The sequence below is a fragment of the Mastigoproctus giganteus genome, chromosome 13, assembly GCF_048544385.1.
Source record: "Mastigoproctus giganteus isolate SK-2022 chromosome 13, ASM4854438v1, whole genome shotgun sequence".
Classification (NCBI taxonomy): Eukaryota; Metazoa; Arthropoda; class Arachnida; order Uropygi; family Thelyphonidae; genus Mastigoproctus; species Mastigoproctus giganteus.
The window spans coordinates 18,455,557-18,479,064 of record NC_143587.1 but is presented as its reverse complement, the minus strand read 5'-3'; the positions used below and the strand labels follow the sequence as shown (position 1 = coordinate 18,479,064).

The 23,508-nt window shown below is 36.2% G+C and overlaps 1 protein-coding gene across 9 annotated transcripts in view; it reads right to left on the bottom strand.

The window, feature by feature from the left end:
- LOC150075824 (uncharacterized) overlaps positions 1 to 23,508 on the bottom strand; it is a 376,562-nt gene that overhangs the window by 13,177 nt on the left and 339,877 nt on the right. For 8 of the 9 annotated variants that reach the window (XM_090387480.1, XM_090387477.1, XM_090387479.1 and 5 more), the window contains 3 exons: positions 17,844 to 17,978; positions 8,963 to 9,073; positions 2,486 to 4,681 (listed from right to left, as the gene is read on the bottom strand). In XM_090387480.1, the coding sequence (XP_090243606.1) occupies positions 2,486 to 4,681; positions 8,963 to 9,073; positions 17,844 to 17,978 (2,442 nt within the window). The remainder of the gene's footprint in view (positions 1 to 2,485; positions 4,682 to 8,962; positions 9,074 to 17,843; positions 17,979 to 23,508) is intronic. The other variant, XM_090387482.1, reaches the window with a different exon arrangement.

Below are 23,508 nucleotides of genomic sequence, written 5' to 3'. Positions count from 1 at the left end.
GCTTAAGGCTTTGAATGCATTGAGCAAGCTCAATGCTAATGGGATTCTTCCTCTTGCTCAGACTATGCACATGAGGAGGCACAAATTCAAATTGAGGAAGGACAGTTGAAGAACATATACATAGAAGTTTGCCTTTAGCAAGTGGTTGATTGCTGGAACAAACTTCCATGTGATGTTGAGGAAGTTGATAACTTAAATAAATTCAAGGAAAAACTAAACAATCTATTGGATGGAATGAATAGGTAAAATGGGAGGTGTTTTTTTTTTTTTTTTTTTTTTGGCTGATGCTGTATAAGCTTGCTTTCTTGTGCCATCTGCCACTGCTAATGCTAATATCAGGATATACAAAAGGTAGAAAAAATTTATATCCATGCAAATAGCTTGAAAACATATTAAATGTAATGCTCTGGAATATCAATGTTCAAGTGCTATCCATAAATGACAGTCTTAAAAAAATAATCAAGTTGTAGAGTATGGTAAATTTATTAAGAAATATTCTTCAACAGGAAAATCTAAATATTATAGTTTTTATATGTAATAAGAGGCAATGGATATGTATACTTCATACTATGGTTTATGTTGTTTTGAGGCTGTTTGGTGCATCAAATTACTTTAGTCATAACAGTGTACAAGGTGTGTGTGTGTGTGTGTGTGTGTGTGTGTGTGTGTGTGTGTGTGTGTGTGTGTGTGTGTGTGTGTGTGTGTGTGTGTGTGTGTGTGTGTGTTTTAATTTTTTTTTTTTATTGTGCACTATGTCTGTGTTCAGGGAATGCTTTTCAGGTTATTCAGGGATTTTTGGCTCTGAAAATCCCTGAATAACTCATTGGGAATATCTTTACTCCAACAGTGTGAGATCAGACAACTAAATCTCTGATGAAATCAGAATTCCTCTAGTTTTTGATGGGATTTAAATCCAGACTGTTCCAAGTCAGTGAAAAATGGTGAATTTATCATAATGTCATGGCTGGCTGGTTTTGAATTAGTGCTGCAGTTAATTTTAAGCAAAGAGGTATCAATATACAGTAGTCTGTCGAAATAACGGAACATTCGAGCTAACAGCACATTGAGATTAGATGTTTAGTACAGTGCAGATGTCTTGCAGTGCCAAAAAAAGAAAACGGCAAGTCATGTGATTACGGTATTTGTTTAAGTTCACCATTTTGAAAATGAATTCTGTACTGATATCATGATATTAAATTAACTTTTTAATTTAACTTTGTACTGATATTAAATTAAATTTTTAATTAATTATTTTTTAATGAATTTACATTCATTAAAAACCCCTCACTATGGCTCTTAAAGTTAATAAATCTCATACAGAGAAGAAAAGAAGGACAACATTATAGCTTAGTGATAAACTTGATATAATAATAGAAAACATAATGGGTGTAAGTAGGGGTGTATTAAGGGAAGAATATAACATTGTATCATCAACATGTTTATGTTTTTCATGTGCAGTTAATAAAAGTGCATGCTTAATCTCTCTAATTCTTATTTAGCCTCATTATTTCTGTATTAAATAAATTAAAAATAAAAAGTTCTTGATAACGGAAAAATCGAAATAACGGCATCTTGAATGCCTGAAGGTGCTTGGTTGGATTTCGATTTTATTAGTGCAAAAGCAACTAAGACTATGATGTGCCATGGCCCTGAAGGTGCTGTTATTCTGAAAGTCTACTGTACTGTGTCTGAAAAATAAGTGTTTTTTATGATCAGCTTGCTGGATGAAAATCCTGAGTTCCATGGGGGAGGGGGGCTTGCAACCATCACCTGAGACAAACTTGCTTACCTCCAATATAAAAAAAAAAAAAAAACTATGAAAATTCCTCCTATCTCAACAGGAATAAAACCAAGGCCTTTTCTGCAGTGTGGCCGAACAGCAGCCATACCCACTCTGCTAAAAAAACTGCGAGTGTTATGCTGTCATGGAGTACATGAGTCATGGCTGTAAATTTTTAACTATGTTGGTTTACATGACTATGACTATGCCTATGCCTGGATAATATTTGGCATGCTGCAATATACTATTTTAGGTCTCGAAAATTTTGCAAATATTGCATAAACCTACAATTTTAAGTAATCCCAGAGAGAAAAGGCCCACTTTTTGCTAAAAGGATGTTAAATAAATGCTTGGACCATGTTCAGACAACGAATGGATATGTTCTTCAGACATTCTTCCAGAAATGTTTGTAACAGATGTATTTTAGGTTAACAAGTTAGTTTCATTTCTGTCATATGTACATCCCAAATTATGTCACTTAAAAACTTGTAATCATGTAATTTTCAAGGAGAAGAAAAATGCATCTAAATAAATTAATCATGCTCTACAATTTTGCATATGAATTTTTCTGCTATATTTCATAAATACAGAGACATCTTGAAAAACCTCTTGAAAACAATTACAGACACACTGCAATTCTTACAGACAAGTACACACTTATACACACACAACCAGTCCAAAAATATTTTATTATGGTATTTTTACCTTGGGATCACTCAAATCAATATCAGCTTCTACATGAACCCAGGAGGTGCCACAACCTTCTTTAATGCCTGATTCTTTTGTTAATGCTTTTTCTCTTCTTTGAATGTTATGCCTTCTTTCCAGAGATGAATCATGAAAATCTTTATTTTCCTGAATGGGAATTTTATTATCTCTAGTTAACAATGAAATGGGCAGTCTCTCAGTTTCATTTTTAGCAATAAGTGCATTTAGTTCTTGAATTTTGTCTGCAACTGTCATATTACATGAGTCTATTGTTAAACGATGCTCCAGTTCTGCCATCAAGTCATCTTTCTCAGATTTCCCTGCTAAATCATCTAACTTATGGGTTTTCTCCATCTTCTCAAGAACAATTTTTTTCCCACCTGAATGTTTTGAGTCTTTTTTAAACCTTTCCTCATCAGTAACCGGCTTAATAACTTTAACAGCTTCTTTAACATTTTGCAATAAGTTATTATCATTATTGTTTTGAAGTCTATTCTCATTTATTTTCTGTGCATCCATTTTTACAGACCTACGACTACTACTTTTCTTGGCATTTGAACTTTTCCTTCCTGAAGAGTGTTTTTTCTCATCCCTTACTCTTCTAACATCTAGATCTGCATGTGCTCGAGACTTAATGTGACTTTTTGAAGTTCGTGTTCTTTTTTCTGGGCTTGGATTTCGTACAGGAATTTTTGTTTTTTCTGTTGGGGATCGCTTAGACTCTACTGCAACATAACTGCTCGTTGCTTTAGCAGATCTTCCTAATGAGGGTCCAGTTGGTAAAATAACTACTGCAGCTTTCATTTTATTTCTTTTTGGAGGGATTTTTGGGGGCATTTTTCTCTGCTTTATCATCTCTGTATGTTCAGTAGGAAAATTTTTTATTTCTTTTGGAGTGCTGCTGATCATGGATAATGAGGCTGTACAACTGTCCTTATTTCTAATAAATTTTTCTACTTGCATCACATATTGAGATACATATTTATCTTGTGAAGGCTCGTCACAAATTGATTCAGGCTTTTGACATAACTTTCTTGAGAATCCATTTGCTTCCATTTCTACTTCATCTTGTGTTTTTTTTACAGCCAGGCTTTGCATATTCATTTGGTCTTTGTCTTTCAAAGATGATTCACTTGCTACTACATCCTTCTGATGATTCTCAGAGATTGGATCATGCCCACTTTTACTAGTCTGAGGTTCGTTTAATATTGAGCAAGTTGCTATCACAGTTGTTTCTGCTGTATTTCTCACAGTTGAATTTACTTTCATTTCAGTCTGCATTTCTTCCTTTTTCGTTTCACTGGTGTGATCACTTCCTTTAGTGTTAGGTGACTTTAACCTTTCTGTTCCACCTTCATCTTTCTTTATCAGAGCATTCATTTCTGTTTCATCTTTTTGAAATTCTTCCCCCTCAGATTTTTCTGCAGAGTGTTGATTGCTATCCCCCATATTGTCAACTGGCACAGCCTGTGAATGTGCAACAGGATGTTCTGCTTCTACATGACTACCAGACTCAGAAGCACTTAGGCTCCGAGTAGAACCAACTACACATAATCTGTAAAAGTCCCTATTAAATCCTGTAGCTTCTGGCTGTAAATTATTTGCAATATTCTTTTCTTCTAATTCCACACTGTTCTGAGGAATATTAATAGATATTTCAGCTTCTGTTGTTTCAGAAACATCAAAACAAGAATCCTGCCTACTGCTGATATCACTCCAGTCTTGTAAAAGTGCTTCTACTTCCTCTCCAACTGGTGATACTCTTTCATTAACCGAAGTATTATCAGAATTTGCAGGAGTCCAAGTCATGGTAGATATACATTTATCTGATGAATCTGCCACATTTCTGCTAAGTACAGTTTCAGGCTCCTTCTTTTGTTCTACAGTAACAATAGAAACATCAGTATTACAGCTAACATTTTTCACTTTATCTTCTTCCTGCGACATGGGTGCAGGCTCTTTGGAAATTACAGAGTTCCATACTGAGTGACTCCAGAAGTCATCTTGATAGTCATCTTCTGTACTATGTTCTTGAATCCTTTCTAGCTGACAAGAGTAGGATTTGTCTAATCGATCATCCCCCGAAACACTCCACTGACCTTCCCAATGAACTTCAGTATTAGATGGCTGCTCTTCTGCAGAGACATGAAAACTCCAGTTTCCCACTTCATCCTCATCATAGGCATATCCATTCTGTTAAAAAAAAAATCCACAGAAATAGAGAATGAGCTTAACAGACTAAATTTGGCTATAAAGAAATTTTAATCAATCCACATTGCAAACAACATACATTATTATAAATTCATGCTCTATGAATTTAAGAAAATGCATGCAAAAAAAGAAAAAGAAAAAAAACCTATTAAATTAATGATTTCCAACTATAAAATTAAATGGTGAAAACTATAACATAAAGTTTTCAAATGTAACGTTACTAGAACTATGAACTGTGGATTTAATAAATAAATATTCTTAATAAAGCAATGCCAGTGATAACAGAATATCATAAACCCTTTCTACTGTGAATAATGTCTCTGTGTCTCGGGGGACCAATTTTAAGCAGTCTTATATTATAAGCAATTAAATTTAAACTAGTGAGCCCATATATCGAACTGTACCAGAAAAAGTGCTGCCAAATTTTAATAAAAATTAGGTGCAATTATAAATACATACTTCATAATACCATTAACTCATAATAATAATAACAATCTAGGTGTACCTGGCATAACATATGCCATCTTTCTGATTATGGCATAAATAGTTTAATCTAGAATAGTTTAACCTTCAGTCTTCACAATTCTTGTTTAGTGGTGATATTATTCTACAGCAGTCACTTGTGGGATATATGCATATGTCTCTATTTGCAGGTGGTTCCCTCTCTTCTCCAACAAATATTGCAGCAACCTCTGTTTTGGACGTAGGTGCGTTATATCGTCTCTTTACCATCTCGTCCAATTGTTGCATTACCAATTGTTGCATTATTTCGGCCCTTGGTTTGATTGTTTTTCAAGCTGGTTTGTTGTTGCTTCAGTAAAATCGAAAATATAAAGTTGTTCATATCCTGGCTTATTTGCCTCGTTTGGATATAGCAGTGAGATCAAATGGTAAATCTGGCCATGTATTTTAAAACAGTATGGACCATTTCCAGACAGTGATTTAATCTCTGCATATGATGTGAATGCCATTGCTGAGTTGTACTCTCATATATGTTCTCTGTAGTTATTTGCTTCACATGTATCCCCTGTAAGCAGCTCTCATAATAGGTTGGTCAAGTGAAACTCTTCCATCATGACAGCATTTAGTGTATTTATTCGATGTGTTTAACTCATGTCCCCAATATCTTGCATTGCATTGCAATACTAAAATTTGTAACACATTTCCTATGTTATGCTCTTCCACATTAATTACAGCTTGTTGATTATTCGCATCGGGTACTTCTATTGATTAGTCCTACGGCATTTTGCCTGTCTTCTCATTTCCAATCTTGCTTCTCTTTCTTCAATGTTTTCTGTCCATCTTCAAAGTCACAGAGTCTCGTTTCGGTCTCTTAGATCTCTCCTCTAATGTTTCATTAGCATTTCTTCTACATTTTCTCAAAGTTCTTACACACTGTTCAGCTTCTTAAAACTTAGAACAGTTTATTAAAATTGAAGACAGATAAAATAAACAGTTAAAACAAACCTACATCGACAGCTTTCAGGCATAGGTTGCCTTTCTTCAATCGAAAAATGTTAGTACAAAAATTAATAAAGAATGCCCGGTATGGTGGTCATGTGAGGTGAACTGCGTGAACAGGTGCTAGCAACAATTAGCAGTTGGAAAATTTGGGCAGTATACCTAAGAATTTCATTTATATAGATATCACATCAAGAAAACTTTTCATAAAGCCTACTTCTATAGTAATAATAATAATAATAATAATATAAGACTATAAGACATCTTGAATGGTAACATAGTTTTACTGCATATACTACGAACACTGGAAAAAGAAAAACAAATTTAATGTATACAGTGTGTTACATTCCGGGGACATTAGCAAATAGTAATAATTCATGATTTATAACAAAATAAGTCAACCCATCGACATGAATATTTGTTACATAGATTCCTAAAATATTTTAAGTAAGCATTGAATTTCGAAATGGATCGGAACTACTGTTCCAAATTTATAGTAATATTTCTGTAGGGGGAAACTTGGGAGGAAATGTTATGAAATCAGAATTGAAATTATAACTATTCCAGAGGTCAACAGAATACATGTTAAAAATTGGTAGCAATCCACACTTACTTGTTAATTAATGTGAAAACATACTTTCGTTTTTTTTTTTTTTTTTTTTTTTGAGGGGAGAGATTGTGAACTCATAAATGAACCGGAAATTTCCCCAAGAACCAACGGGGCATTAGTTGAAAATATGACCTCAATCTGACTTTTTATTCTACAGTAATATGTGAAATATACTTTCATTTATATTAATAGAAATATGCTAGAATTACAAGTTTAGTAACAAAAACAGCGCATTACATTTTAGGCACATTCCATTTTTTCTTAAAATTAATTGAATTTTTTTAATTTTCTTTTTCTGTGATTAACAGAAGTGAAAAGTGCAGATTGTCTAAAGCTAACAGTACTGCATTAAAACTACATTTAGATAGTATGAATCAGAGCTGTAACGCTCAATATTACTCTTTGTGTTTGCCCAAAAATCATTTTGAATATTTTTGTTAGATTCTTTTTAATATTTTTAATCGCGTTAAATTGATTTAATTGTATTAATTTGATTTTAATTGTGTTAAATTGGTTTTTAATTATTTTTTACTTTAATGTAATTTTTTCGTTTTAATTTCTGGAGAGTATATTACGGAAGTGTTCTACGTACTATACTGAGGTAAACTCCTCTTATTATTTTACAAACGTTTAATCTATGAATTTCTTTTTTACATACAAATTGTATAGAAAAAAATATATAATAATAATTGCCAGATTTCTATTTTTCCAAGTTTAATGAAATTTGGAATGGCTTGACAAATATTTTTGAAGGACTAAATATCAAGGTGCCTCCATAGCCAGGAGCAGCAGTGCGTAGCACAAGCTTCTTGATTAGACCGGGATTCAAGCCCGTGACCACCAAATACAGAGGATGCGGGAAGGTCAGGGAATGACCACCGCATATCCCCGGAGCAATATGCCTTAGTTGGTAATGCTCCTAAAAACCAAATAACAACAACTAAATATCAAATTTCATGAAATCTATCCACTGGGAGTCAAGTTGGATGGACAGACATGGTCTTCACCATGTCTGTCCATTTGGATGCCTGGTTGGCACTGGTATGGTAAACAGGTGCAGCAAGGATTTTTTTTTTTTAAAGAGGGGAAGTGGTAATAAAACTACCTGTGAATAACATATTGAATCTAATTGAGAAGCCACACAGTATATATTAAATAAACAAAAATGTTTATATGTATCTTTAATCCGTAATGCTGGGCCTGTGTTTGCCCTAAACAGCTTAACATAAAAGTTGCTGGATTATATTTCAATACAGGCACTAAAATAATCTGAAAATCATACTGCATCTTAGCATTCAATTTTTGTCTTTGAAGATGTTTTGGCCACTGGAGTGATGGGTGTTGAAAGCCATCTGAAAGTCAAAATCCTGAGTTTCTGGGGAGGGAACCACGCAACCTTCACCTGAGACAAACTTACTTAGCCCCATTATGAAAAAAAATTATGAAAATTCCTCCTATCTCAACAGGAATTAAACCAAGGCCTTTTCTGCAGTGTGACTGAACAGCAGTCATGTCCACTGTACCAAAAAACTAAGCGTTATGCTCTCATGGAGCAATCATTCATGGACCGATCTCTGCTGCAAATATCTTTTAAACAAATGGTTATAACGCTAATCTGCTATTTGAGCATCCTTAAAAACACCTGAATGCAGAGATGAACGAATGGAGGGGTGAAGTGGAAGTGGTTTTTTTTTTTTTTTTTTTGGGCTGATGCTGCATAAGCTTGCTTTCTTGCATCATATGCCTCTACTAATGCTAATGCTAATGCTAATGTGTATTCATTACCAGGTACATTGTGGGGGGAGGGGAGACAGATCAGCTGCCCCAGGCTCAGAAATTGTTTAGGGGTAGGAGAGGGTGGATCTGAAAGGGAGATTCACCCTTTGGTAAAGCTGTTTGAGCAGCACATCTGCTATGTTTGGCATGAAAATGTCTCAAACCCTGTTATAAAAGGCCCCCGCTAAAATACCATATTATAGTATTTTTTGTTTTATAATAGTATACTGCAGTGTTATAGAGGTAGCCTTATGAAAACTAAATACTGGAGCTCTACAAGGTTACCTGTATTTTAAAGTGTAGCTTTATTGTGCAGGCTTGCTAATAGTAAAACAGAAAAAAAAAATAAAAATAAAAAAATCAAGGTTTTCCAATAATATTCAGAAGCTTAAAAGAAAGTTAAGGTTTATGCTTACCTGGGTGGTAGTTGGTGCTTCCGAATTTTCCCTCTGGAGCCACTGTTCCACGAAACTATGATGTTCCATTAAATCATACTCATCTTCACTTTCACTGCTTAACTCTGGATCCTGAACAGCAATTAAAATTTTACTTTTTAAATACTTAATCAGGATGGTTGAATAAATTTAAAATTTATATCATTGAACACTTGAGATATAACTATAAAATATACTGAAAAAAAAAAAAAAAAAAAACTCTTTACAAATATTGTTTGTTATTTGGTTTTTTTTTTAGGAGCATTAGCAACTAAGGCCATATTGCTCCAGGATATGCGGTGGTCATTCCCTGACCTTTCCGCATCCTCCATATTTGGTAGTGATGGGCTCGAACCCCGGTCTAATCAAGAAGCGTGTGCTACGCACTGCTGCTCCTTCCCACCTGGCTACGGAGGCGCCTACCTTTACAAAGCCAAACTTAGCTACTGAATTATGAATATAACAATTTATATTTACATCATTATTGATGAGAGAGGTGGAAAAATTATTTGGCATGTACAGGAGTAAAACCATCATAACCATAAATATAGGTACAATCAACATTAGAAGCTTAAAGGGCAAAGAATAATAATTAGCAGAACTAGCTCAGTATGATATATATAATAGCAGATATCAATAAAAATCAAGCATATCAATACAGGGAGGCAGCAGCTAAACAATAATTATAAGTTAATTAATCTGCAAGTAAGACATAGTACAAGAAAGATGAAGCAATATCTAATGGAACTAGTTTGGAAGAAAGTTAAATAAGCTAGGAATTATTATCCAGTAGTTACTAGCAAAATGGATGATGGAAAGTTGGGCAATAAAACATACTTTTGCATCTGGCTCAAAAAAAAAAAAAAAGATAGAATAGAAGAATATTCAGTGCTATCCATTTTTTGGCAATTTTTGGAAAAATAGGTGAATTTGGCAAACCACCCTAGAACTGGCAAATTTAATTCTCTGTCAGTCAACAAAGGATTAGAACTGATTGTGCAAGAGAGATCTTGCCCAAAGCAATCAGAATTTTTACTGCATTCCAACCACAAAGGGAAATTGGTTAAGAAGGCCACGGGATTGTCTACTGCTTTTTGTGAACAAAATTAGTGACTCTGTGATAACTGGCAATCAATTCTGAAATTCCAGATTACCTAGAATTTCTGGGTGTCATCATTTGTAACATAAAACATTAGACTGATCTATTTCATGTACAAAGAATCAAACTTTTTAGCTAATCACATTTGTAAACAACAATGGCATAGGAACTTTAGTTCATTTGTATTTCCTCATTTGCTGCAGTACGGTATTGGGGGGGTAATTATGCAGTAAGGTATGAAGTTCTCTGAGTAGTGCAGACAGACTGCCAGGACAGCTCATGGGGTTTTGTCAATGATATACAAGAATTTTGCTAGTGGGGATAAGGAGGTGATTATCCCATTGTATAAGGTAATAGTCACCTCAACACTAGAAATTGCACTTGATCATCAGGCAGCAGTCTTTTATGTACAACACCGCTGCACATAAAAGACTGCTGTACAAACTGGAGCAGTGTGGCATTAAGGGCAAGTTACTGCCATGTATAAACAGATGGTTGAGTGAGAGAAAACAGAGTGGTAATCAATGGACACTGCTCTTCACAGACTAATGTTATTAGTTCCCCAGGGTTCAATGTTGGGCCCATTGTTGTTTTCTATATTTATTAATGACACTGATGAAGACATATTAAGCTTAATGTCCAAGTTTGCAGATGATACAAAGGTTGGCAGGGTAGTTAATGACAGTAATGATGGTATGCAACTGCATACCATTATTACTATCAGGATACATTATTACTATTAGGATCTAGAAAAGTTAGACAGCTGGGCTGAGAAATGAAAATTGAAGTTTAACATTGACAAATGCAAAGTTTTGCATATGGGTAGCAGTAACTCCAGAGTAAGTGTGTGATACTACACTCAGGTTAGTGGAAAATGAAAAAGACCTGGGTGGTAATTATGCAGTAAGGTATGAAGTTATCTGAGTAGTGCAGACAGACTGCCAGGACAGCTCATGGGGTTTTGTCAATGATATACAAGAATTTTGCTAGCAGGAATAAGGAGGTGATTATCCCATTGTATAAGGTAATAGTCAGGCAACATCTTGAATACTACATACAGGTCTGAAAGCCTCATTTTAGGAAGGAAGTCAATCTGATGCAGTGGGTACAGAGAAGGGCAATGAGATTGGTAAGGAAAACAAAGAAAGCTCTAACCAAGAAAGACTTCAGTTCTGCAAACTGCAGAACCCATCTGGAGACTTAGCACCTGCAAGGCAATCTTATTAAGGTGTTTAAGGCTTTGAATGGATTGAGCAAGCTCAATCCATTCAAAGCAAGCTGATGGGCTTCTTCGTCTTGCTCATACTACACATAAATTCAAATTGAAGAAGGACAGTTACAGAATAGATGTATGGAAGTTTGCCTTTAGCCAGCAGGTGGTTGATTGCAGGAACAAACTTGCATATGTTGTTGTGGAAATTGATAGCTTAATAAAATTCACGGAAGAACTAGAAAAACTATTGGATGGGAATGTGAGGGGTGTTTTTTTTTTTGGCTGATGTATAAGCTTGCTTTTTTGCATCATTTGCCACTACTAATACGACAAGAAAGAAGGAAATCAGAATATTTAGATAGTTCAAAATACAGGCATGGATCTTTAACTGTTGTGGAAAAGGTTGCATTGTTTAATTAAACATGATTTTCCCTTTATAAAACCATACACTATTTCCTTCAGAATTCCACTGCTATCTCAATAATCCTGTACTACACTCCTGATCATTGAACTTCCATGATTTTCCTGGAACTTCCTTGATCATTAAACATCCATGATTTTCCCCTACCACTGAAGTCAGACTGAATGGTCAGTAGTTACCCATCGTATAAATGTCTATCTATATTACTCCCATTTCCTCGAACCCTTATGGTATCCTAAATGTTATTGGAAAACCCTTGCAGAAGTGTTGTTCAAATGTATCTTTTCACTATAAAAATAGATTCCTTCTACCTACAGGTGTGGGCCCACTGATAAAAATTCCCCACCCCCAAAAGCGTTGTCGAGTCCTTCAAGTCTTGATTTAATTCACAACTCTTTCAGCATATACAGTTGCTCCTATTGTGCCTACGCAGAATTGCAAAGATATATACATTTTTACCTAATTTGTGGCATGTTTTTAGCATGGTCCTGTCATTCATATGTGCTTAATGTCGTTAATCCCCACATCAACCCCACCATGCCTTAAAAATTTCACAATCTGTTGATGACATCTTTAATTTTTGCTCTTGGCAGGCACATATTGGTTCTAGTCCATTTATCATTACAAAATACACTATCCATTTCCCTGACAACGGAGTTTCCTAATAAAACTAATCCTTTTTAACCAGAGCAGTATGCACCCTACTGTTAATCATGGCAATGTTGGCAATTATTTAATCTTTCTTTTGGCGTCCCTTTCAGTTTTTAATCTGAGGCAAGAGCCTCATTCACCTCACCCTTGGCCCAGCTCTGCCACAGGATATTAGCATTAGCAAGGGCACATGATGCAAGAAAGCAATCCTATACAGCATCAGCAAAAAAAAAAAAAAAAAAACACACAGACCCTTCTCATTTATTATTATTATCCATATGGTACAAGGAAGCCTGAGGCTTATGCTGCACCAGCCAAAAAGAAAAAAAATAAAATTCCCGAGTTACCCTGAGAGAGAGAGAGAGAGAGAGAGAGAGAGAGAGAGAAGTAGAAAGGAATCACCAAGAAAGAGAAGGGTGATGATATCCAGCTCAGGACCCTGGGTGTGCCAAGCCCATACTCACCAGATGTGAGCCCCCTGGGGTATTTCACCCATCCACTTGCTCCAAATTCTGCTTCAGCTTCTACAATGACAGATAGAAGTTTGTTCCAACAATCAACCCTCCCCCCCCCCGCCGCGCTGGCTAAAGGCAAACTTCCACACATCTATCCTAAAACTGTCTTTCCTCGATTTGAATTTATGCCCTCTCAGGCAGTTATTCTGAGTAAGAGGAGGAATCCCATAAGCATTGAGCATGCTCAAACCATTCAAGGCTTTATACACCTCAATCAGATCACCTCGCAGGTGCCTTGTCTCCAGACACTGTAATTTGCAAAACTTAAGCCTTTCTTCATAAGAGCAACCCTTTGTTCCATTCACTAATCTTGTTGCCCTTCTCTGTACTTGTTCCAACAGCTCTACATCCTTCTTAGAATGAGGCCTTCAGACCAGTATACAGTACTCAAAGTGTGACCTGACCATTGCCTTATACAAGGAGATAATCTCCTCCTTATCCCTGCTAGAAAAATTCCTGTATATCATTAACAAGACACCATGAGCTACTCTTGCAGACCATCTGCACTGCTCAGAAAACTTCATATCTGCCTGCACAATATCCCCAGGTCTTTTTCATTTTCTACCACCTTAAGTGTAGTACCACACAGTTGGTACGTTTCTCTGGGGTTACTTCTACCCATACGCAGTACTTTACATTTGTCAATGTTAAACTTCAGTTGCCACCTCTCAGCCCATTTGACCAACTTATCTAGATCCAGTTGGAGTTGCATACTGTCTTTAACAACCCTGCCAACCTTTGTATCATCTGAAAACTTGGACATTAATCCTGATATACCATCATCAATATCATTTATAAATACAGAAAACAACAATGGACCCAACAATGGACTCAACAATGAATCCTGAGGGACTCCAATAATAACATTAGTCCACAAAGAGCAGTGTCCATTGATTACCACTCTCTGTCTTCTCCTACTCAACCATTCCTTTCTGAAGCAAATTGGAGTTTTTATTTCTGATCTCAACCTTTTCTGACGTTATGAAAACTTCTCATCTATTCCTCATCTATTTACTAGACATCTATTACATGTCTAGTAAAGTTTCGAGACAACAGGATTCCCATTTTATACAATGTCATTAAAATTAGGAAGGTAGAAAAAATTTCAAATTTTTTTAATCATTGATTAATGGTTAAGTAGGAACATTATTTTCAAGGATTGCCTGTCAGTTTACCCACCAATTACTGCCAGGTTAAAATGGAAAACTAAATTTTGTTCTTAATTCTGATGCTATATTATATAATAAGATCAAAAAAAAAAAAAAAAAATCATCATAAAAACAATTTTATTTATATAAAAAAAAAATATATATATATATATAAGTTGTATTAATATTAAATTAAATTAAATTAAGTATTCATAAATGGATGTGAAAGTTACACAAGGTGCCAGTAACTATAAGGGTGAGGAAAGTAGAAAAAAAGGAGTAGTAGATTATTGAAAGGTGAAAGAATGTTAATATCCTAGAGGTTATGATAAATTAAGTAAATTATGGGCTGAAATTATGAAAATTAATTTAGGTAAAAATAAGTATCGAGTTGGGATAAAAATGATTAATATCAATATGTTTAATATAAATATGTGGAATTTAGTGTAGGATTTAATTTTGTATAAATAGGAAATCAATGTATTTTAAAAATAGATTTGGAACAAGCAAACTATCCTACTTATAGTATGAACACTCTTACTTCTATTGCTATTTTTCGTCTTTATCTATTTAAAATACTCCTTTTTCTCTTCCCCATCCTCAATTTAATACCTCATCACCCTTATACCATTTGTTTGTTCCAAATCTATTTTTATTATTATTATTATTATTATTATTATTAGCCATATGGTACAAGGAAGCCTGAGGCTTATGCTGCACCAGCCAAAAAAAAAAAAAAAAAAATCCCGAGTTACCCCGAGAGCGAGAGAGAGAGAGAGAGAGAGAGTGAGAGAGAAGTACAAAGGAATCACCAAGAAAGAGAAGAATGATGATATCCAGCTCAGGACCCTGGGTTTGCCAAGCCCATACTCACCAGATGTGAGCCCCCGGGGTTTAAAAATACACTGATTTCCTATTAGATAGTATGAATCAGAGCTGTAATACTCAATATGTTCTACGTTGATAATAATATTAGTAAATTAATAAGAGGAGTTTACCTCAATATAGTACGTGGAACACTTCCGTATGATACCCTCCAGAAATTAAAACGGAAAAAACGAAAAAATCGACAACTTACCGGTACATTAAAGTAAAATATAAATAATTAAATAATTAAAGTAAAATATAAATAATTAAATAATCAATTTAACACAATTCAAAATCAATTCAAAACAATTAAAATTCAAATTAACGCAATTAAAAGAATCTAACGAAAATATTCAAAACGATTTTCCTTCCTGAAGCTGACAATGCTTTTCGACCGACTGTCGTGATCACAGGAATGAAAATTACCGAATCAGGCTAAACCTGCAACTTAAATAGTGATTATATGTCTTCACGCATGCGCGTAAAGGTCCACGCATCGGAGATCAAATATGGCCGCCGAACATTAACAGAATTCTCGTGTAATTTAATTTCAACGGTTTCTGCAATTAATAGTCGCGTAATTAATAGTCTCGTTCAGCAGTGTCAGAATTAGCCTTTCATGCCATTAACGAAAAACATACTTTTTTATTTAACGAGGCCAAAATACTTAACGTTCAACGTAATTATACGCGACTATTAATTGCAGAAACCGTTGAAATTAAATTACACGAGAATTCTGTTAATGTTCGGCGGCCATATTTGATCTCCGATGCGTGGACCTTTACGTGCATGCGCGAAGACATAATCACTATTTAAGTTGCAGGTTTAGCCTGATTCGGTAATTTTCATTCCTGTGATCATGACAGTCGGTCGAAAAGCATCGTTTTGAATATTTTCGTTAGATTCTTTTAATTGCGTTAATTTGAATTTTAATTGTTTTGAATTGATTTTGAATTGTGTTAAATTGATTATTTAATTATTTATATTTTACTTTAATTATTTAATTATTTATATTTTACTTTAATGTACCGGTAAGTTGTCGATTTTTTCGTTTTTTACGTTTTAATTTCTGGAGGGTATCATACGGAAGTGTTCCACGTACTATATTGAGGTAAACTCCTCTTATTAATTTACTAATTGATTTCCTATCTATACAAAATTAAATTCTACACTAAATTCCACATATTTATATTAAACATATTGATATTAACCATTTTTATTCCACTCAATACTTATTTTTACCTAAATAAATTACACTGTGTTGGGACTACCTTGTCCATGCTGTATTAGAAAATGCTAATTTCATTTTCATTCCTTTTTGGCCTTTGACTTTTCTTCTACTACTATGGACAAGTATAGAAATGCAGTTCCTCTGATACATGGTCAGGTGTAGTCCCCTGGTGAAATACCTGATCATGTATCAATATTTATTTCAGCTGACATCAGATCAGCATTTTTGCATTACCTATATTAGACCATTTACTAAAAATGTTCTTTCCCCCCCCCCATAGCTGATGACAGCTATACCATTTTCATTTTATTTTTATTTGCATTTTATTAGTATTTTGTTGTGCTAATTTTACTTTACAGTTCCCCCACTTTACATTGGTTGGCAATTCAGCCCATAATTTACTTAATTTTTCATAACCTCTGGGATATTAACATTCTTTCTCCTTTCACTAATCTACTACTCCTCTTTTTCTACTTTCCTCACCCTTACATTTACTGGCACCTTGTGTAATTTTCACATCCATTTATGCATACTTAATTTAATTTAATATTAATACAATTTATATATACTCTTACATCCTTTAATGCTGCTTTGCACTTTTATGTGCATCTGTCATACCTAATTTATTAATCTTGCATTCACTGAATCCATTTCATCAACTGTATACCTCTTTTCTCTGTAACTCTTTAAACATTACCTTTAAAGAGTTACATTGAATACCTATTTATATATATATATTTCCCAATTGGTGTACAGCCAAATCTTGGGTTAGCAAAGTGGATTAAAAAAAAAAAAAGTCTATGGACAATTAACTCAACAATGGGTGTTTTTTGATGAACAATCATGCATTTAAGCATTTTTTTACAACTACACTTTTCAAATTTAAAAATAACTAATGATGGAGATCAAAAGTGAATACTGTACTTGAAGAATACTAAATTTTACACTATTATAATTCTGCTAGATATAATTATTTTTATAATATTTATTTACCATATTAGCTGTATTATAAAAATTATATGGCTGTAGAAACTATAAATGACAGCATGCTTTGCTGCACCAATTCCAGAAAAGAAATAATAAATTTATAATTTATATCTGCATTTACTTTCTTTTCTTACCTCACTAATGCTTTATTTTTAAAACAGACTGTCTAGCAGCAAGTTTGAGTTTATTCTCACAGTTATAAAATGATACACTAGTGGCACACTTTTCTTGCAATAGGTTTCCCTGCTGAAAAGCTTAAAGAAAAAATTTATTTTCGAAGGAGCTCAGTGTTCGACACCAACATAAGACTAATATATTTTTACTGCTATTTTTCCTAATTCTAATGAAATTATGCAAATCAATGATGCAGATCACTAACCTTCACAATTCACATTGATAGATATTTTAATTTTTAAATAATTTTTTTTTTTTTTGGTGTATGAAACGCAATGGCATACCCACTTCTGGGTTAAATAATGGGAATATCTTTTTTCTTTCACAGGTGGCACTAACTAGAGGGTATGCTTAATGTCAGGAAGGATAGTTGCAAAAGTTTCAAATGCTCATTAACCATTAGAACAACTTTCTATCTAATTTAGCTATGTAAATTTAATGAGCGGTTCAACAAATGCATGGATCAAACCATATGAACTTTTTTTATGGCTGATGTTAAATAAGACTTCTTTCTTTCCATCAATTTTACTTTATTAATACTAATACTAAATGCTTACTCTTGAGCATTTTAAGCTTGTGGCACCAAACTCTTCCTCCTCTTCTTCCCCACATACTCCTTCAGAACTTGTTGAATGAATTGAACTTAGTGATACACTAGGACTATGCTGTCCATCATATGGCCACCTACAAGCCTAAAGGATTTGAAAAATTCATATAAATAAGTAGTATTTATATCAATGACAGACCTGTTAATTACAACTCAAAATATGGGGGAAAAAACCAAACAGAAGTACAGCATGTTTTGTAACAATCATAAAATCTGGTGATGATAAATATAAGCTATTTCCATCATCCTATTTTAAAAAATATGCATGTATTGTTATTACATTATTTCTCCCTGATGGGGGGATTCCACCCCGTGATGAGTACTGTACCAAGTGCACAGGGTGGTTATGTCTGGTGCTACTGTTGGTCGAGGAACTCTCTGACTATCCTACAGGCATTCAGGATTGCGACTTTCTGGAGTTCCTTGTAGGTGTTCTCTACAGGATTCCTTGTAGGGTTATGTCCAGTCTGTTGTGCGGGGATTGTCTTGTCTGTTATTATAGCATAGTCCCAGTACAGCTTGTGGGTTAGGGTCTCTAGTATGGCCTGGAGTGTAATATGGTACACTTTCCTTAATCAACTTCTTCTATTTCCTCTCTAGCTTCTGATGTATTATCCTGGCTACCTGGTCGTATCTACAAGTGTATTTCATCTGGTTAATCACCTTGCATCCTGTGGTGATGTGATGGATTGTTTCTGAGGCTAAGTGGCATCTTCAACATGTATCATCTGACACTCCAGGCTCCTTTGCAATGTATTTTCTATAGTTTACGGTGTTGATTACCTGGCCTTGGATGGCTAGCATGAATCCTTCAGTCTCGAGGAAGAATGTCCCACTCATGAACGAAGCATAGGAAACCATTTTATCTATGTGGACTTGATGGAGAACTTTGTAGTGTTTGCCATGGAATGTCTTCTTTGCCCATCTTTCTAGCTTTATCTGTGTTGTCTGGATGGGAAGGGACTCCTTGCTTAGGTTTAGTGGGGTATGCCACTTGTCTATCTTATGGCTTAGTAGAGTGCTGCTGTGTTTTTCTAGAAGTAATCCTTCAGGTTAGCTATCACCGTCTTCTGCTGCTCTATCAGGTCTATCAGACCCCTTCCTCCCTTTTTCTGAGCTATTGTCAATACTCTCCATGTATTCGAGTGGTGTTGGTGGCTCTTGGTCATCACTGTCCTTGTCTTTCTCATGATATCCTCCAGCTTGGTGTTAGTCAAATCTATGGTCCCGAAGGAGTATGTTGGCATTGGGACTGCATAGGTATTTATGGCTTTAACTGTTCTGCTTTGCTTTGCTTTGGGCAGGCTTCTGAGTCGCTGATGGTATTTTTTGGTCAGGCAGGCCTTAATCTCCTTGTGCTCTTACTACTGAGCCTGCATCATCCCCAGGTATTTGTAGGTTTCTCTCTCTCTCTACAAATGGCTTCAATCTCTTTACCAGTCTGCAGTTAGTAGTTTCGGCCGACTAATTCCCCTGATGCAATCCATGGGTCTTGCATTTCTCTAGACCAAATTCCATCCCAATATCATTGCTAAAATCTTTGGTGATTCAGAGTAGTTGCTTCTTGGTTGCCACATAGAGCATGATGTCATCCATGTATATCAAGTGGGAGAGGGTGTACAGGTTTTTCCTTCCTTTTTTGAAGTTATATCCATACTTGCTGTTTGAGTATGGTGGATAGCAGGTTGAATGCTAGACAGAACCACAATGTGTTCAGGGTATCATCCTGAAAGATTCCTCTCCTGATGGGGATCAGTCTGAGGTTGTGATGTTCTCGACCTTGGTGGTATTCCATTTTGCCATGGTTGCTTCTAGGAAGTATGTCACTGTCAGATTGACTTTGTAGATCTTCAGTGTCTCTATTAGCCAGCTATGAGACACAGAGTCAAAGGCCTTGTAGTAATCAATGTAGGCTGCATATAGGTTGTGGCACGTCTCACTCTATAACGGTGGGACCAATGGTGAATTGCTCTTTGCATCCTTTCTGCTGTTCAGCTATGATATTTTGGCTCTCCAAGTGGTCTGGTATCTTCTTGGTGCAGCTGGCCAGGATCTTGTACATCATTGGGAGACAGGTGATCGACTTGTATTTTGCCAGGTTTCTTGTATCTTGGTCTTTAGCCTTCAGATATGTGATTCTTTTAGTAAGAAACTTTGGGATTGTCTCTGGATGCCTTATCATTCAGGTGAACTGCTTTGCTAGGTGCTTGTGTGTGCAAGTGAGCTTATTAATATTATATACTATTTCTCCCTGATTGGGGGTTCCACCTCGTGACAAATATTCTTAGCAAATACACTGGGTGGTTGCTCTGTCTGGTGTTACTGTCAGTCGAGAAACTCTCTGACTATCCTACAGGTGTTCAGGATTGAGAATTTCTGCAGTTCCTTGTAGGTGTTCTCTGGGAGACCTAATGCTGCTAGGCTGTTATGTAGAGTCTTTAACACCATACCAGTGGTTGACACGATGATCACGATGGTCGTTACTTGTTGCACATGCCACATCTCTTTGATCTCCTGTCTTAGGTTCGTGTACTTTCTCATTTTTTCCCATGGGTTTTCTGGAGGTTGCCAGTGCTGGGCACTGCTGTGTCAATCAGATAGGTAGCTTTTTTTTCTTCTTGTCCACAAGGGTTATGTCTGATCTGTTGTGTGGGATTGTCTTATCTGTTATTATGGCGCAGTTCCAGTACAGCCTGTGGTTGGGATCTCTAGTACTGCCTGGTTTTCGTACCTGTAGTGTACACTTTCTTTGATCAACTGGTATTTCCTTGCTAGCTTCTGATGTATTATCCTGATTACCTGGTCATGTCTACGAGTGTACTCAGTCAAGGTGATAGATAACCTTGCATCCCACGGTGATGTGTTGGATCGTTTCTGAGGCAGGTGGCATCATCAACATGTGTCATATATCACTCCGGGCTCCTTGGCAATGTATTTTCTATAGTTTCTGGTGTTGATCACCAGGTCTTGGATAGCGAGCATGAATCCTTCGGTCTTAGGGAAGAGCATCCCACTTGTGAGCCATGCATTGGAAGCAGTTTTATCTATGTGATCTTGATGGAGGTCATTGTAATGTCTTTGCTCATCTTTCTAGCTTTGTTTGTGCTGTCTGAGTGGGAGATGACTCCTCGCTTTGGTTGAGTGGGGTATACCACGTGTCTATCTTCCTTATGGCTTAATACTATGCTGCTGTGTGTTTCTGGAAGTAATCCTTCAGGTTAGCTATTGCTGTTTTCTGTTGCTCGATGAGGTCTATCAGGCCCCTTCCTCCTTTCCAAGCTATTGTCAGTCTCTACGGCTGACTTCGAGTGGCATTGTCAGCTCTTGGTCATCATTGTCCTTATCTATCTCATGATATCCTCCAGCTCAGTGTTAGTCCAATCTATGACCCTGAAGGAGTACGTTAACACTGGATCTGTATCTTTAACTGTTGTTCCCTCCATTTAGCTTTGCTTTCAGCAGGCTTCTAAGTCTCTGAGAGTATTTTTTGCTCAGTCAAGCCTTGATTTCCTTATGCTCTAAATGCTGAGCCTGCATCATCGCCAGATATTTTTAGGTCTTTCGCCCTACAAATGGCTTCAATCTCTTTGCCAGTCTGCAGTAGGTAGTTTCGGCTGACTAATTTTCCCTGGTGCAATCCGTTGGTCTTGCATTTGTCTAGACCAAATTTCATCCTGATATCATTGCTGAAATCTTCAGTGATCTGGAGTAGTTGCTGCGTAGAGTTTGATAATATCCATATACATCAGGTGGGTGAGGGTGTACAGATTCTTCCTTCCTTCTTTGAGGTTATATCCATACTTGCTGCTGTTCAGCAAGGTGGATAGCGGGTTAAGTACTAGACAGAACCACAATGGACTCAGGGCATCTCCCTAAAAGATTCCTCTCCTGATGGGGATTGGTCTGGTTGCGATGTTTTGACCTTAATGGTGGTACTCCATTTCGGCATCATTGGTCCTAGTAAGTTTGTCACTATCGGACTGACTTTGTAGATCTACAGCATCTCTATTAGCCAGCAATGAGGCATGGAGTTGAAGGCCTTGTGGTAATCGATGTAGGCAGTGTAGAGATTGTGATGTTTCTTGTACGCTTGCTTTATAACTGCGGCATCTATGGTTAATTTTTCCTTGCATGCTTTCTGCTCTTCAGCCATTATGTTCAGACTCTCCAAGTGATCTGATATCTTCTTTATACAGCTGGTCAAGATCTTGTACATTGTTGGAAGGCAGATGGTCGGCCTGTATTTTGCAGGATTTCTTATATCTTTGTCTTTAGGTTTCAGATATACCATTCCTTGAGTGAGAAACTTTGAGACTGTCTATGGGTGCCTTATCATTCGGGTGAACTGCTCTGCTAGTACCAATATTTGTGGAGGTTATCTCTTCCTGGAGTTCGGCAGTTGTGGGAGTTCCTGATCAACTGTTTTTCTTCTTCCGCTCAAATCTCCCACTCTCTCATTTCTTGTACATCCTTAGTTTTCTTCCGTTCTAGTTCTATCCAGGGGGCTAGGCTGTTATGTCTTACTTCCCTGCTCCACATATTGCACCATAACTCCTCAATCATCTTCTGCTCAAGTAGTCGGTTCCCTTCTTTCCTGTCTTCTCCAAGACTCCTGTAGCAGGCTCTTTGGTCCTCATCGAAGATTCGGTTATTTATTTTTCTCTGGGAGCTATCTTTGTATTGGCATAGTCTCTTGCTGAGTGCAAGGTGGTTCTGCTTCAGTTTGTCCAAGTATTCTCCTATTCTCTGATTTTTGGTCTCATGTTTGGTATGGAAGCTGTCTCTCTTGAGGATGCCCTTCACTTTTCCAATAAATTTCTTACTCCTTTTACCCTGTTGGTACTGGGTCAATTGGCCTACCTTGACTCTTAATTCTTCTATCTTCTGCTGAAATCTTCTTTCCCATGCTGGCGGTTCCTTCTGTTTTTGTTTCTTCTGCTGCTGTTCTCTCATTTCTCTTTCATTAATCCCAGTGGCTGCTATGGCAGCACAGTATACAGCTGTGTGGATGGCCTCCACACAGCTGTATACTGCATTGCACACATTGTTGTCGAGGTAATGTGGTATTGTTTACCAATTGAGGTGGTCTGTGACTCTCCAAAGGTTCTATTGGGCCTCTGCTTCAGTGCCACATAGGTCTTTGTGGAGTCCATTCCTTCGAATTCTGTTAGGGCCTTCTTCCACTCTTCTTCTATTCTGGATATCATGACCTCGTCTCTTTCCAATGCAGCTGCTCTGGGTGTATTTCTTCCTGTTCTTCCTCCTCTGGTTCCATATTGACCATATTCTTTGTTCTTTGTAGATGATCGCTCACATCCTGCTTGATTTTTTTCAAGATTGCAGGAGCTATTAGATTCTTTGTGAATGATGGTCCTTCTCTGGTCTGCTATTCACTGACCTGAATATCTGGGAATGGTTCCAACCAGGTTATTATTATTATTATTATTATTATTATTATTATTATTATTATTAGTAGTAGTAGTAGTAGTAGCAGCAGTTGTAGTAATGCCATATGATACAAGAAAGCAAACTTATACAGCATCAGCCCCCCCCCACCCCACTAAAAAAAGCCAATAGTTCCCATTTTACCTGTCTATCCCTCTCTAGCAGTTTAC